The following is a 16,689-nucleotide window of genomic DNA, read 5'->3' as shown; positions in this document are numbered from 1 at the left end:
CGCCCATTTATTTCCTATGCAGGACTAAAGACTTCAAGGATTTTAATTTATACTGAACATTACACCTATACTGAATGTTAAATCTATTACAAACAGGCAGCAGAGGTAACAAGAGTTAAACACACATGAAATAACTCTTTGCTGACCTTGGTCTGGTGTAGTACATTGCTCAGATGACTTAGCGAATTACTAAATTCACAGCTCCAAAAATTATACTTAATAGTATTGCCATGAAATTGGTAGTTTTGTAAAGCAGGCATGCTCTCTGTGAGAGCACCCTGCCCAAATCAATTGCACTGTCACACTGTGGTCCTGACCTGTCCCAATGAGCAGGCAGAAGGTCTGTTCTGGGAAGATTCATCCTGCCGGCACAGAATGGAGCACCTCCAACACCAGCAAACATCTTGCAGTGGCAGATGAATTCATTGTAAGAAAAATTAAGGTGTTTAGTTCTCATTACTGTTCTCCTTCTGGAATACCTCCAGGGGAGATCAGCTTTCACTTCTTATTCCCTTATTCTGGCTGACAGAAGCTAATTACTGGATTTATCATGCCCTTTTCATCACCTACTTTACACTGGTTCTGGCCACCTATGAGTCCTTCCTTCAGACTTTTGCAACCCCCCCAGTCTCAAAGCCAGCAGTAGCACTATCCTCTACTGGTGTAAAAAACTCACAAAAATTTAGATTTTGAAGTTCACAGACGGTTGCTTGGGCTTTTACAAAACAGTGACACTGCAGATGGCCAGCGTAGGAAAGCCAGACACTTTCTTCACCAAAACGCTTCACAAGGCATTCATGATAAAAATCACACTCTCCTTTTGAGGAGAAAAGGGAGAGAAATGTTTCCTATGTGGTTGGATTAGTGAGTGTTGAGCACTGAGATGGCCTGCAGATATCACAGACTTCAGATTTATTTTTATAGGACAGTATGGTCAAGTCTGGCTTTTCTCTTAACAACAACAATGCCGGTGTCAATCAATTATCTCACCTGCTGCTGTCTCTGCTTGCTGCCAAAACAATACAGGGCTTTTGCATAAGTGGCATACATACCAACAAGCCCTGGGGAAATATGTTTTTCCTCCATGCTTATAATAAATATTCCTTTACAAAAAAATGTGTGCATAAGCACACACACACAGAATACATGACCCGTCCTGTGGACTGAAAGCTGCATCTCCCTCCTCCCTCCCACCCCAAAAAGGCTGGCAGATCTCCAGCATTTGGTCTGTACAGCTGTACTGAGGAACAACTGGCCTTTCCACCTCTGTTTAATTAGTGACAGAGGCATCAGGTTTTTTTAAAGCTTTTCCTTCAGGTGAATGATGTCTTAGGGTATGGCTGAGAGCCTGGCTGCTTCAGGCTGGTGTCATGAAAAAATAAACCCAAGAGAAGCACCTGTGTAAGAGAGCGCTGAGGGGCTATGAAATGCCTGCTTACTTGTGGGGAAGTGAGGAGAGGACTTCTTGCAGCTGTATTGATCCATCTTTTCAACTAAGGCATCTCATTCCCCCTTTATTAGGGCTCCCTGCCTGCCAGTATTTTCTTTTCCTGTATTATTTTCTCTACTGTGACGGAAGGGTTTTGAGACGCCGAGCTGCCAGTGCATACTAGGCAACCCATGGAAAAGGCAAGTCAGCGGGAGGGACAGGGGTCTTCTAGCTCCTGTGCTGGTCTGGGCAGCTGCTGCCCCAGAGCCCAGGTAAGAGCATGGCTGCAACCTGCAGGGGCAAACTTATTGTTGATCTGTACTGTGCACTCTGCAGCAACCATTTGTCCTGAGGGTTGTATTAATCCTGTTCCTTACTGATGGATGACCTCCACAATAACAACATGTGTGGAAACAATTACATAAGATTCTGTGAATTTGAACAAGTTAAAAGCTTTTGATAACACTGTGTATTTTAGTGGTGTGCCATGCTCTTCGCTCATAACTGCAGCAAGCTCATCCCAGATCTCAGAGTGGGTACTGAAAGCTTCTGCTGATAGTAAACAAATATATGATATGAACCTATGTCATTACCATGTGAATTATGACCTTAGACATGTCAGCCATCGAATCTCATATTACCAAAGATCTGTCTAACGGAAGCTGGAGTGTTCATTTTACACAGTTGATGATATATGATTGTTCCAACTAGTATTGTGCAGAATAAAATAATTTGAATATCAATTAAAATGGACTGAGGTAGCAAGAAGAGACATATCTTCACAAAAGGATTTTTCATGGTTATAGACTGAAAACATTGGAAAATTACTGTATTATCCTAAAAGTTTCTGTTTTCATTAATGGCTTAATGAAAACATTTCCCTACAATTATAAAATATGACTATAGATCTTAAACACATGAATGTGAGTTCTTTATCAAAACACACACTGCTGTGGCTACAACTGATGCTGCATCACTCCGGGATTTCAATGGAACCCAATGACAGATAAACTGTTTACATTAAAAGACTCTATCAAAGTTATTTTGCACCTAGTTTCATCCTAATCCATCTGATTTTTCTTATAGCTTTGACAAGATGACCTCTCTCACTGTGTGTGCAGTATTGATGTCATTACTGAAGAGCTGTTCTTCAGCCTTTCTGCTGATAACAAAGTAAATGGAAATGTAGAGAAACCTTGGGGAGGTACACAGCTTGTTCAGGATCCAGTTAAAAAAATGGGGAAAATTGCAACAGGAAAGGATATCCATTGTTACAAGGAAAGTGGTCAGTGTTCCACTTTAAAAAGTGTTTACGTGATATTATGAAGGCATACTGCGCCTTAGAATTTCCTAAGCTTTTAAAAAATTTAACTTGAGTAAAGGCTTTGAAAGCTTGGTATGCACTATAAGAATTCAAAGCTCAGCCTGTGGCCTATCACCTTTTTAGCCTCAGCTACAGTCAAATATTTTGTATGTAATTACCGAACACTAACCTAGCAAAAAAGAATTATTTTTGTGTAAAATACAAATACATGTCTTGTGTTTGTATGGTTATCAGAGAAGTGGCAATAAAGTGGTAATCATTAAGGGAAGGAGGAAAAAAAAATCAAATAGAAAAGAAAAACATCTTATTGATTTGTTCTGCCAAAACCACTATATACATAAAATACTGAAAATGGAGCAGGTCTGGAACTAGTATCAAAGTTTCTTTGGTTCAAAAACACACAGAACTCTAGCAATGTGCTTTAAATTAAGTACGCATTTCAAAGGTTAACAGGACTATTCCTTAGGCAGAAGAACAAAGAGGAGCTGGTTCAAGAAAATTGGGTACACTACAGCTACTTAAAATACTGTATCCAGGCACAACTCATTTGGATGCCTTTGAGCTCAAAGCTAATTTGAATTATACAGAGGTGCTTTAAAGAACAAAAATACTAACCTGTGATTTATCTAAGCTCTTTTAGCTGAACCGAGCTACTAATTAAAAATCTTCACTACTCTTCCTAATTTCTGATGTATTTTTTTAACAGAGTAATAAAGCCATCTAAAAGCTCTGTCCTTCCTCACAGAAGAGTGTTAACATGAGCATCTCTGAAATGCCTTGTCATCTAATGGTTTTACTAACAACATGTCTGTCATCTGCCCTGACTGTATCTCTTGTAGCAAATCTAACAATATTGTGGAGTAGGACTTCTGAATGTAATAGAGATGCATATGCCAATGTTCCTCCCAGTGACAATACTACAAGAGTTTACAATCCAGGCAATGCTTAAATGTAAAATATCTCACAAATAATACATTAAACAGATGTGTACCTGGTATTATAAATATGTGACATAAAAATCTATTGGGTTTGTCAGTGTGCATATTAAAAACGATTCAAGTAGGTCAAATTGTGGATAACTTAAAACTTTAAAGACAGCGATTTTAATAAAACTGTCAATACAATATTCTTTGTAAAAACATTTGACACTGATTATGCTGCTTATATTGAAAGAGAAACAGAAGGTCTATATCTTCAGATCTTTTATTGAACTGTGAGCACAGCATCAATAACTGCTTCTCAGCTGTAAATGAAAATTGATTCCAGATCTAACCCGTCGTTTTCTGTGTGTCTTTAATCCCAAATCACCCGCAATGAGACAGAAGAATCAGCATTTTGTCTATGGCACAAAGGATGTGTCATATGGCCAGCTCCAAAGTGTCTACATGGAAGATACTGTGGGGTGTGTTTACATGTGTTAGATGTAGTCAGTAACTGCAGTCTCTCCAAGCAAGGCCCAAAAAGTGATGATGGGAGTTTGCAGTGGGAGTGGAGTGACTTGTAGCTTGCCTCACACTCTATTGCAATGAGAGCAAATATGGCCCAAAGCTTTACAGATCTGAAGTCTGAAGGCACCTGCAATGAACATCTCATTGGACCTTCTGCATGTCACAGCCCAAAGAAATTGACTTGACAACGTCTGCATCAACTCCACAACTGCCAGAAGTCTAAAAGGAGAGGAAAACCACAAGGTTTCCATGCAATTTGCAGCAGTTTGGCATTAGTAGTTTGGATTTCCAGATAGCTGTCACTTGCTGAAGCTCTTAAGCCCTCTGGGGTGAAATTAAAGTTTATAGCCTCCTTTCAGGAATCTTTTTCTTGGTGTTACGTTGCTAGGCCATCATCACGCGTGCCTTAACCAAAAAACCTAACATATTAAGGAGGGTTCTTCAGATCCCATTTATAACTCTTAGGAACAAATTGCAGTTATTCAAAATCCTGGTTTGAAAAGTGAATGCTAAAAATGTGGAGCATGTTCAGTGACAGCCTTGTTAATACTATCTATAGAATAAAAAACCTTCTACTGACCTCAACCTGGTAGTTCTCATCCTATCCAGAAATCAGACTCAACTTCTTAGCTATATGACTGACTGGAGCTATCATATGTGTTGGGTTTCTCCTCGCAGTGGGGAGAAAAGGAAGGGATGTTTAACACCTGAATGCACAATGGCCATGGACCCTTAACTAAACGCAATACAGATCAGAACTAAGTGTGCTTGTTCATACGAGCAAGAGAGTAAGACAGAAGAGCTTTGTTTCTTGCAGACAAGCTTCTAACAATCTTCCACCATGACAAATGGACTACTGGTAGTTTCAGAAGACAGGCTGATAGATCAAACTCTTTCCATGTACTATAGACAGTCACTAAAAGTTGAGATCAAGGTGCGTTTATGGATCAGTGTCACTACCACCCCTGCCGTGTAAAGATTGAAGGGTCCCTGGCAATTCTCAAAGGACAAATCCTAGGGCTCCCTATCGACCACTGTTTGCAAAGAATTTCAATTTCCTTGAAATATGAGTAGAGATAAGGATAACAAACTTGATTTTTACATACTGTGTTGTATGTAAATGATAACTGTAAATGATAAAAATGAGTAAATGCTAGCTCATGCTTCACATTGGCTGAAAGACTATAGCAAAAAAAAAAAAAAATCAGAAAGATTGTAAAGCAAATGATTTCAATTCCTTATAGAAATGTTGCATAAACTGTTAGGATGGTTTTGAGCTGAGAGTTTTAATCTTTTCTCTCCCTGTCAGAATGTGCACGTGTGTACAGCTGAATTACAATGGTCGTTTGACTGCAAAATCTTTATGTTAAAAAAAAAAAAAAGGTATTTTTCTAACCTTGGGCTTCACAGCTGAACATGCAACATTGTAAATTCACATATGGTAATTGCCTTGATCTGTCCCTCATGAATGAATATTTTATATACTTTTTGGAAAAAACATTTTGCAGTCAAAAATCATTGCAGCTACTTTGTTGATGTTTATGTGTCTGACCAGTGGGCCACAGCAACCTTTCTTTCCATTTCCGACCCCCTCTCTTTAAAGAGATATGGCAGAAGCTGCTAGAGTGTGGAGGCACTGCCAGTGTAACGTGTGAGTGATGCAGCAGAGCCATGCTGCTCTGCTTTGCAAGGCCTCAGTCTGGGATGCAGAGTGTGACAAAAATCTAAAGGACAGACACGCACAGTCATTCATTCAGGAAACCTAAAGAGCTGCAGGATTCTTTCCTGTAATGTGTATAACTTTGTCTATAGCCTCTATTTGTAATACAAATAAAAGAGATGCAACCATACATATGCAGGGTACCTAGGAAAGGTGAAGGTTTCCCTTGAAGCGCACAGCATGAAGGAATATGCTCAGTGTGCTTCTTGTCCAGACCATTTAATTTCTACGTGACTGGCAGCATTCATGTTTGGAATCCCTAAAGGTATAGACCAAAATCTGGTTTTTAAGAAGGTATTTGGGAGAGCTTAAGAGACTTGAATCAATTCTAGTCACTTAAAGTGAGATGAAGCTCATACTGCCAAAAGGAAAAACATTTTCTGTGTACTACAAAATTTTGAGAAACTACGTGAATGGTCCTTATGGTGCTCTCTTGTTTGTCTGCAGCTTATGGTGTGAACGGTATTACTGGAAAGTCACATGGAGTTTTGGTGCAGTCTGAGGCTTCCTACAGCTCAGGCACATCGTCACCACACAAGGACTCAGGCTGCAGCCCGTGAACTGGGAGAAATGTGAGATGTTCACATGCATGATGCTGCCTTTGGGTAACAGGCACGCACGCACCACACATCAGCAGTGATGGTTTGAGCGCTATCAGTACTCCGCTGTGCAGTGTAGACATAACCATGTCTTTCCTGCTTGGGATTAACATCAGAGATGACACCTGTTCAAGTCAGTGAGGACTTTTTGTTTGATGTCAGCAAACGCTGGTCCAGGCATTTGCTTCTTCATTCAGCAATGACATATGATTTCATCTTAGCTGTGTAAATTGTGTAAATTTGGTATAACACAATATAATAATAGTATATAATAATATAAAGTGGGCATGGTGGTGTTGGTTTGACAGTTGGACTTCATGGTCTTAGAGGTCTTTTCCAACCTCAATGATTCTATGATTCTATGAATTCTACTTAAGTCACTAGAAAACTACTACTGTAGGAAAACAAAAGTAACTCTTATTGGAATACATTGACAATACATTGCCGTTTACATATTTTTGTCTTCAGAGTTTCACAATATCATTTTACATGAGTATTTGGGCAAATTTCCAATAGATCAGGAAACCTGCTGTTTTCATAAGGCACCACGTTTGTACAACAGTGCATTGCACAGGCACAGGCTTTTGATCCTTTGGCTTCAGATGAGAGCACGTCTAACCCAGTGCTGAAAAATACTGACTTGTATGTCTAAGGGGTCAACTGACATTAGAAGGTAAACCTTTCCTGGCATGTCCCTAAAGAACAGATTAGGTAGGTTGAAGAAGAACGTTTAGGTGGTTTAAAAATAAATAAGAAAGATCAACTTATAATTAATATTTCCCAGGCTGAACAGATGATCTTATGCTGAGTTACAGCATTACCTTCCTCTCCTGCAGACGTTTAAACATTTGAGCCTATTGCATATATAAAGTAACACGAAGGATGAATTTAACCCAAAGTCTCTTTTTTTTTTTTTTTCTGATAAGAAGAGAATATGAATTTCATCAGCTTTATGTCCCAGCATTATCCATAAATATTTATAATGTGAGAAGGATAGAGAATGACATGAGCCAGTTTTCTGAAAAAGATTCTTCATTAATGTGCCAAGCAGGTTGAGAGACTTTCAGTATTGATTTACAGCTACACACTGAGGATTTTCCCTCTCACAAATGGGAATCACTAGATTACTGACTGTGGACTACCAGCCCTTTACTGAACGACTGAGACAGAACTTATGGACCCAGTCTTCCTGGGTGCAATTGTACAAATGAATTGCAAAGAGCAAACCAGCTCTGTAGTTGTGTTGGTGGTCTGATGTGGTCATTCTACACTGATTTCCAAAAAGGTCATCAATTTCAGAAACTGAGTGCGAAACAAGTGGAGGCTGTTCCACAGTTAGTTTGGTACAATGGAGGATAGAAACTCAGAGCACATTAGCTATTCCTGGGTGATGCCATGTGTAGTCTCTTATTCCAAGGCCAGTAAGTCATGTTTTGGTTTAGTTTAATCCACTTTGCAAAGTTAATTCAGCAAAACTGAAAATGCATTCCTATTTCAGAATAACTTTCCTCCCACAGAGGTTCTATGTGCAATATTTAAGCCAATGGATTCTGCAGCACACCAAAATTCTTTTGACGCAAATATAGTAAACTAACATGCAATCACATCCAACCAATAGAATAACTTTGTCAGATTATTCGGTCTAGGCACTCATATAAGAGGTATTTACCTGTTCATTGTCATCTTCATCACTGCTGAGTTTCAGATCATCCTCAAGCATTCTGGAAAAAAAAAAAAAAGAGAGACAATAGAGACAATACAGAATTACATTTAATGAATTAACTTTATATACAATGGGCTGAATCTAACCTTCAGCAAAGTGAATGGAAAAACTCCCTTTCAATTCAACAACAGCAAAATCAGATCTTTGTAAATTGATGAATACTCCATGTAGGTATGTATTAGTCCTTCTGTGTGATTCTAGGTAAGAAAAATGACTTTCCGACTCATACATCATAAAGTTTGGCAGTCAGGTCCTCTTTCATGTCCTCTTTTATTTGCACATTGTCTCATGGTGATTAGCCCATATGCACCTATGTGGGCTTCTAAATCAGAAGGTGGAAGGGAAATTCAGCTCTGAGACTGATAAAAACTGAGAAAGTCCTCCATGTTTCATTCTTGATCTAGGGCATTACTGATCTTCTTTGAGGCCGTTACCAATCCCCACCTTATCAAACTGAGAATGCAAAGTGGAGAATAGCAAGAAGAGGAGGAGCTAGTTTGAGGTTTGATGGGACCTCATAGTTAGTACCAGAAGGCAGAGCAAACATTTTCCAAACTACGAATCTGCTAATTCATATCCCCATTTTTATTTAATTTTTTTACCATCCAGGGATATAAAGTACAATGGACTTTGCCTCTGTGAAATCTCGTATGTCTGCTCCTGGCCTCTGGCTAAGGGGAAGGAAACTCCTAAAAGATGTGGCTGTCCAAATTCCTCCTTCCTTTCCTTTGGCAGAAGAAAGAGGTGAATAATACATATTACTATATTAACACTCATCTTCTATTCTTTTTTTTTAAAGCCAAGACTTGACTATGGCAAAAAACATGGGGTCAGAAACCATATTATTTACTGTTATATCTTTGCAGAAAAGGTCTCTTCTTTCGAGGTCTGTCTACCTAGACAGATATGACTAGCAGCCACCAAATACACTCCTCCACAGCTTCCCATATATTCATGCTTTTATCTGATGGTCCTCCTTAGAACTCCTCAGATGTTCCTTTGGGCACACTTCTACCTCACAGCCACCTTTTCACCTTGACCAATTCTCTTACCACAGGATGATGTATGAAGGAATCGGCGCATCTCACCCAGATCTGCTGTGACAGCCACTAAAATTGCCGAGCTTCCTTTCTCCCAGCCTGTGCTCCTTTACCCACAGCAGGAGGCTCGCAAATTGCAATTACTGTTTCCTTTCTGCCTTGATGGAGACTGAAGTCTATGATTTTTTATTGTTAGCCTTTAAATAACTGTAACAATCAATGGATGTTCTGTAAGAGAGGTTTTTTTTGTTTGAAGACTACCAGTAAATCATGGAAGCCCCCTGGTATTAGGAATTTTAAAGAGGGGACAATAATCCCAACGTGGAAATATTAGAAGGTTCAAAGTCCTGCTGGTGCTCTTAAAACGAGAAAGTGCAAGGAGATCTTTAAACCGGTTTGTAAGTCGTCTGTCTTTCGGTGACCTCTGTTGTCGGGCAGCTCAGTGGTTACAAAGTATCTGGACACATAACTACTAGTCATTAACGTCCTGATAAACGGCAGATGCCTCCCTGTAATACGTGAACCCGTGAAAGTAAGACTGTAGCATTGATAAAGAATCTTCTAAAAAGAAGAATTTGTGGTGGGTTGACCTTGGCTGGATGCCAGGTGCCCACCAAAGCTACTCTATCACTCCCCTCCTCAGCTGGACAGGGGAGAGGAAATACAACAAAATGCTTGTGAGTCGAGATAAGGACAAGGAGATCACTCAGCAATTACCATCACAGGCAAAACAGACTTGACTTGGGGAAATTAATTTATTACCAATCAAACCAGAGTAGTGTAATGAGAAATAAAACCAAATCTTAAAACACCTTCCGCCCACCCCTCCCTTCTTCTCAGGCTTAACTTTTTTCCCGATTTCTCCACCTCCTCCCCCTGAGTGGAACAGAGGTATGGGGAATGGGGGTTGTGGTCAGTTCACCACACATTGTTTCTGCTGCTCCTCCCTCCTCAGGGGGAGGACTCCTCATGCTCTTCCCCTGCTCCAGTGTGGAGTCTCTCCCATGGGAGATACTCCTCCATGAACCTCTCCAATGTGAGTCCTTCCCACAGGATGCAGTTCTTCACAAACCGCTCCAGGTGATTCCTTTCCTCAGGGCACAGTCCTTCAGGAACAGACTGCTCCAGAGTGGATCCCCTACAGGGTCATAAGTCCTGTCAGAAAACCTGCTCCAGCCTGGGCTTCTCTCTCCATGGGGTCACAGGTCCTGATGGGAGCCTGGTCTAGCATGGGCTCTCCACGGGGTCACAGCCTCCTTTGGGTGCATCCACCTGCTCTGGCATTGGGTCCTCCATGGGATGCAGGTGGATATCTGCTCAAGTCTGTTTTAACCTTCAGCTAACCTCCATGGGCTGCAGAGGGACAGCCTGCCTCACCATGGCCTTCACCACAGGATGCAGGGGAATCGCTGCTGTGGCACCTGGACCACCTCCTCCCCTCCTTCTTCACTGACCGTGGTGTCTGCAGAGTTGTTTCTCCAACATCTTCCCAATCCTCTCTCCCAGCTCCTGTTGTGCAGCAGTTTTCCGCCCTTCTTAAGTACGTTATCACAGAGGCGCTACCATTGTCACTGATGGGCTCAGCCTTGGCCAGCGGTTGGCCTGTCTTGGAGCCAGTTGGCATTGGCTCTATCGATCACGAGGGAAGCTTCTCGCAGTTTCTCACATAAGCCACCCCTGTAGCTCCACTTGCTACCAAAACTTTGCCACACAAACCCAAAACGCAACTTTTCAGGAAATATTAATCTCTAGAGGCCTGGACTTGAACAGGAACTTTTAATGTGGTTTATCTAGCAGACACATGCATTTGTTTCCGCAGCGTCATTACTTGCTGTACCATCCTCAATGTATCACTGTACCTTGATCTACCCACAGTCGCAGATTGTTATCTGCAAGTCTCATTACACACCAGAAGGACAATACCCCCAGGAAACCAAGACCATCTTCATACAGGACTACATCATTCTGTGTCTTAATTCCAATTCAGTTCTACACTCCTACTTTTAAACTTGCATCTCACTTTAATGGTAAATTATCCACTGCTTTAAAGCAGCACTGCTAGAAAACGCGCTCTATTATTATTTTTTAATGCAGATCTAAGAGGACATAATACAAAGGATCTTTTAAGGAACAAAGCCCAAAGGGTGGTGTGTTGATTTTTTCTGTTATTGTGGTTTGGGTTTTTTTTCATTTGTTACATGTTAAATTCCTTTTTGACATATCCTGGTAGAAATAAGCCAAAAAGGACAAAGGAAATTCCATATTGCATAAATGGAAAGAACAAAGAAGAAAACATAAAAAAGATAAATGAATACACTTACTAAACTAGCCAAACAGCCATATGAAATGGATGATTAATAACTGTCCTTATACAGCCTATAATGCAGACACTTTCTAACAAGTACAGTAAGCGCAAGACATGTTTATTGAATATTGAAAAATATAAAATGGGTATAAAACATGATTAGTAGGAAGGACAACTGTTAAGAGTTAGTTTCAGATAAACTAAATTTGCAGGATTTATGAGATCCCTTCAAGAGACTAATGGATGTTTAGATGACTAGAGAGAGGAAAAAAATTGGATTTTGGTATTTCTTTAGCAGTTCCAAGCTTATCACTTGGAGTATATAATTCTTCTTAGCCTGTTCTGCTAAATGAAGAATAAGTCATCCTGCTCAGTTACAAAACTCAAAGGTTAAACAACTAAACCACACAGCTTCTGAAATGCATCACACTCTCCTGGCAGATGGAATAATTAAAGAGAAACTGAGTACAGTTTCAACAATAAATATATGGTAGCCAGAGAAGTGAAGGAATAAATTAAAAATACACAGTATGTGCAAACGAAAGTAGAATGCTGGAGAGTTCAAATAACCTGCTCCCAGAGGATATTGGTTCGAAGAGGTAATATTTTACAGAAAGCACAGGACTAGATCGTCTTCCACAATTCTAAAATGTGCTTGATATTCTGAAGACATGGGTCACAGTAGCTTGTGCTGTTTAATGTTTCTATTAACTCTCATTTATAAGCAAGTAGCATCTGATCACACTCAAAGCCCAATAAAGGCTTTTTAAGATTGCCAGCAACCTTAATCCAAGGTGACTATTTCACTATCATATCTAAAGAGGTAACCCATTTCAGCTTCAAAGCCCTGAGACAGAAGAGCTCTGTATCTACAGCTCTCCCAAACACTGTCTGGGTAGTTTGGACATGAAATGAGGCCCTCTTGAGTGAGAGATCCCTGTAAATACACATACGATCTATGCTGCTCTATGTAATTGTTAACCTCAGAAACACCCAGACTGGAGATTACAAAGTATATTTGTTATGAAGATCAGGCTAGCAATTAATAAAGGCCGATTTGGTGGATATGTTAAAGTTACAATGAACACTGTCAATGAGGGCAAATCAAAGAGAAAACTGCCTGTATCAGAAAGCTATCTCCAGAGGTGTTATGAATTCGTTTTATTTCCTATTCTTCTCTGACCCAGATGACATTATTATTGAATATACATGTACTTGTTTGTCTTTTCATCCATAGCTAATGCGAAACACTACTTTAGGGAAAGAATGGGATTAAGCAGGATTTTTATTTCATTATTAGAGCAATGCTATTTACTCTAACAGTTGATGTTGTGTCAGCACATTTATTATAATCTACAATTTTCAGAGGTTTATAATTTGGAATGTGAAATTATTGCAAAGCAGAAACACTGGGACAAAGCAACACATTTATCTGTGGTGTAAGTAGGGGCAATCTCATTGACTGACTACAATACCCACGTCCTCCAGGGATGAATTGGCTCCCAAAGCAGATTGTTCCTACATTACAAATTTAACTAGACAAATGGCTGAATGAGGGCTTTATTAGGATGAGTTCTGTAAAAGTCTCACTAGAAACAGTAACAACAAAGTATTATTTTTAGGAGCCCTCAACTTGTACTGGGCCTCAGAAGATGATAAGATTGATCAAAATCAAAATCAGCCATTTTTATAACAGTTTATTATGATTTTGGCATAGCAAGCTAAATTTTTATCTTCTCTCTTTGACTCTTCACACATTTTCCAAAAATGCCATTAAAAAAATATGCTGTGATAATGGACCAGTTTAAACATAATCAGAAACCCCTTTGTAACTGCTGTTCTCTTAACAGAAAATGGTCAAAAGATTATGCAACATGAACAGTGAGAGGTCAAAACTGCAGAGCAAGATGACCTAGGACTTGATGAGACTTTCGGGGTCTCTGAAATAGGTTTTCCCACCCACTAGTGCTAGGAGGAACAAAGGTAGCAGAACCTCAACTCAGCTCTGGGGTCTGAGCTGAAACTTACTGGGGTGTCACCAAGCTCAACTGCACCACACTGAAATTGGACTTGTAGCCCATCCTGACTGTTGAGTTCAGCAGGTGTTTTGTCCACACCAGACCTGCTGATTCGTATGCTGTGAAAAGGCAAGTGAGGATTTAATTAGGAGATATGAGATAATCTCCTCCCTGAAAAAACACTATTACAATATAACTCAATTTCAGATATTTTTATAGAAGACTGAACTGCTTGAAGGAGTATTTTCGCAGCTCAACATCCTTTTTTGGTTTCATGTATAATGTACTTAAACGATTTTTACAAGTGAATAAGATTCAGATTGCCAGCAAACTTCTGAGAGTGCTATGCATTTCTTCCTGCTCTGGTTGTGCAGGGCTGTGACGGGAGTACACTGTGTCTGTAGTAAGACGTTACAGGTTTGGTGAGACAGTTTCATCAAGTAGGAGGCAGCCTAAATAGGATGAGGTTCTGTAATTCTAATTTGCTCTGGGATCAGTTCACCACTGCACTGGTGCTCCACTCAGATGTAAAAAAATAGCCATGTGGGAATGAAAAGGATGGAGAAAAGGAAAGAAGGGGTTGCAAGCAGACAGCACAGGGAATACTGGGCAACTCCCTAATCCTGACCTGCCCAGAAAATTAACTTGTTCATGTCAAACCACATTTGTACAAAATGTATATCCCATCTGGGTCATATCACAACAAACACAAGCGTGGCTTCTGCAGGAAGGAGGACAGGCAATGGTGTCAACCAGACATACAGACATGCCATTCTTTTCTTGGCAGGTTTGTCTCTGGTAAAATAGCAATATACTTATAAGATTCCTGCTTTTCAAATAATTAGCCCATTTGTTTTTGTAAATCTATAACGTTGTCCTTGCAACCTCAATGGGCAAATCGTCCTTCTGTCCCATTAGCAGGGTAGGATGTACTGCTTAAATTTGGCTGAAAAGAAAAGGTAAGGATGAAACTAGTGACACAAAAGACACAGCAAAGGGCTGACAGAAGAAGCAGTGGCTGGTATGGGAAGCATATAGAGGATATGGGTGCTTTCCAAAAAAAGAGTTCCTTTCTGCTTCAACCTTCCACTGATACAAAAGGACAATTTTAAATGGAGGTTTGTGTGATTTAGATTGGAGTAGCATGTGCTACAACTAGCTATTCTGTTCGATATTAAAGAGAGAGCTTGGACTGTTACAGCAAATTTCACTTGTGATACTTAATGACTTAAATCCAGAACAGGCAGGAATCAAGTAAATATCTCTGAGGTGAAAAAAGCAGTACATTACTGTCCTGAGCTATGAAGCCCTTGTCACACTCTTGTTTGCAGCAATACCTATGTGGAGGGAACACTGTGCATGCAAATAGTGACTAGAACTGAGATGCAACCTTCTCTATCTCTGAACTTCCACAGAAAGAAGGCCATCAGTTCAACACAATCTGTGCTGGTTTACCCTATGGACTTTATACCAAACTTGTTTTTCATTTTCCTAGTGCATTTCTCTGTAGTACATAAGACTTCTCTGAGAGTGGTAACTCAAAAGGTATCATGCAAATGACAAACTGTATAATGGAATTCAGATGTATTTCGAGAATGTGTTGCACACACTGGAGCACAATTTTATCCTTTATCAAGGGGGAAGAAGGGGGCCTACATGTGTGAAAACATCTAACAATAGATTTCCCCAGAGAAGTTCATAATACAGTGGACAAAAAAACTGGGGAAATTAAAATAAATGATAGAGTAATTCTAAAGAAAAAAAGAAGATCTTTTGTTTTAAAACATCCCATCAATAAATCTTGAAACCTGATATTCATTCTTTTGCTGAAATGTGCAAGTAATCTTTAAAATATTTTCTCTGAGGTATTGTAAGAGCTACAGTAAAAGAAAATCTCAGAAGATTAAATGGATTTTACAAGCACCATTTACCTTAATAGTCAGGGCCACTTGTCCAGAAATTTTATACATACTTAAATGTAGTTTATTAATTTTTCTTTCTCCTCATCCACCATTTTCTTTCATTACATTCTTGTCAATGATGAGGTCAGCCTGGCAAACTCTTACTCATAAAAGTAACTTCTACTCATTTGAGTAGTTTCAGTGGCCTGAATAGGACTAATTTGCTTAAGGTATAGATCAAGTCCTCAGCCTTTGGTCTGAATTTGCCTCGCCTTAGAAAGACCTGAAGTCAAGTTTTGTGTCTTCACTGCAAAAAAGCCTGTGAGCGCTAGAGGCACCTGATCGCTTCCCTCCCACAGGAAAAGGCACACATTCGCCTCATATCATGGTCAGCCTCCCTCTGGCCCAGCTGATGGAGAAAGACGGCTTGCTAAGAAACACTCCATTTCATGTTGTCACACTCAGCCTGCCTTAGTGTTCCTGGCACCATATCAGTAATTAGTGTAATTACAGCTGGTAAGAGAGCAGTAACCCCTGTGGTTATCTATTAGGTACCTCACAATCAGAGAGTGCACTTCATTACTCATCTCTCCATATCATCTCTTAATTTCAAAAGGATTAAGCAAAATTAATTCTTTCAGCAGAAGAATTTCTTTATCTAGCCATCCATTAATCTCTATGTATAAAAAGCTCTTCAAGGCAACTAAAATATTAAGTTGCTATTAAGTGCACTATAACTACTCTATGTTGACAGGCATTTTGTTTTTCATTAAAGCTGAGACAAGAACTTTGGGAGAAGGGAGAAACCTACTGCCAAATGTTATCTGTATGTTATATGCATAGATGGAAATCTGCATGTTTAACATAAATAATCATGTAGAATATCAAATGACTTCACACCCATACTGAGGTCCAATCCTGCTCCCAAAGAACTTCCAATAGCACGGGGGCAGAATTAGGTCAAAATATTTTAACAGTGTAATAAGCAGTTTAAAAAAAAAAAAAACAAACAAGCATCTTTTCGCTTTGAGCTGGTGAGTTGATATTTTTGTTTTAATATTAATACAACTTCTATGCCTTCTGCCTAAAAAAGAGCAATCTCTATTACATTGTGTCTCCTGCACTGTCCAATGACTCCTCAGTACAACATACTCTCTGTTTGGCAAGGCCTGAGAACGATGT

The 16,689-nt window shown here is 39.7% G+C and overlaps 1 protein-coding gene across 1 annotated transcript in view; it reads right to left on the bottom strand.

The window, feature by feature from the left end:
* Window positions 1–16,689, bottom strand: part of AFF2 (ALF transcription elongation factor 2) — a 275,384-nt gene that overhangs the window by 84,155 nt on the left and 174,540 nt on the right. Inside the window, exon 9 of the mRNA XM_086470685.1 lies at window positions 8,190–8,241. Coding sequence (XP_086326811.1) covers window positions 8,190–8,241 — 52 coding nt within the window. The remainder of the gene's footprint in view (window positions 1–8,189; window positions 8,242–16,689) is intronic.

The sequence above is a fragment of the Leptosomus discolor genome, chromosome 9 (assembly GCF_034619465.1).
Source record: "Leptosomus discolor isolate bLepDis1 chromosome 9, bLepDis1.hap2, whole genome shotgun sequence".
Taxonomy (NCBI): Eukaryota; Metazoa; Chordata; class Aves; order Leptosomiformes; family Leptosomidae; genus Leptosomus; species Leptosomus discolor.
This window is presented reverse-complemented; position numbering and strand designations above follow the sequence as displayed.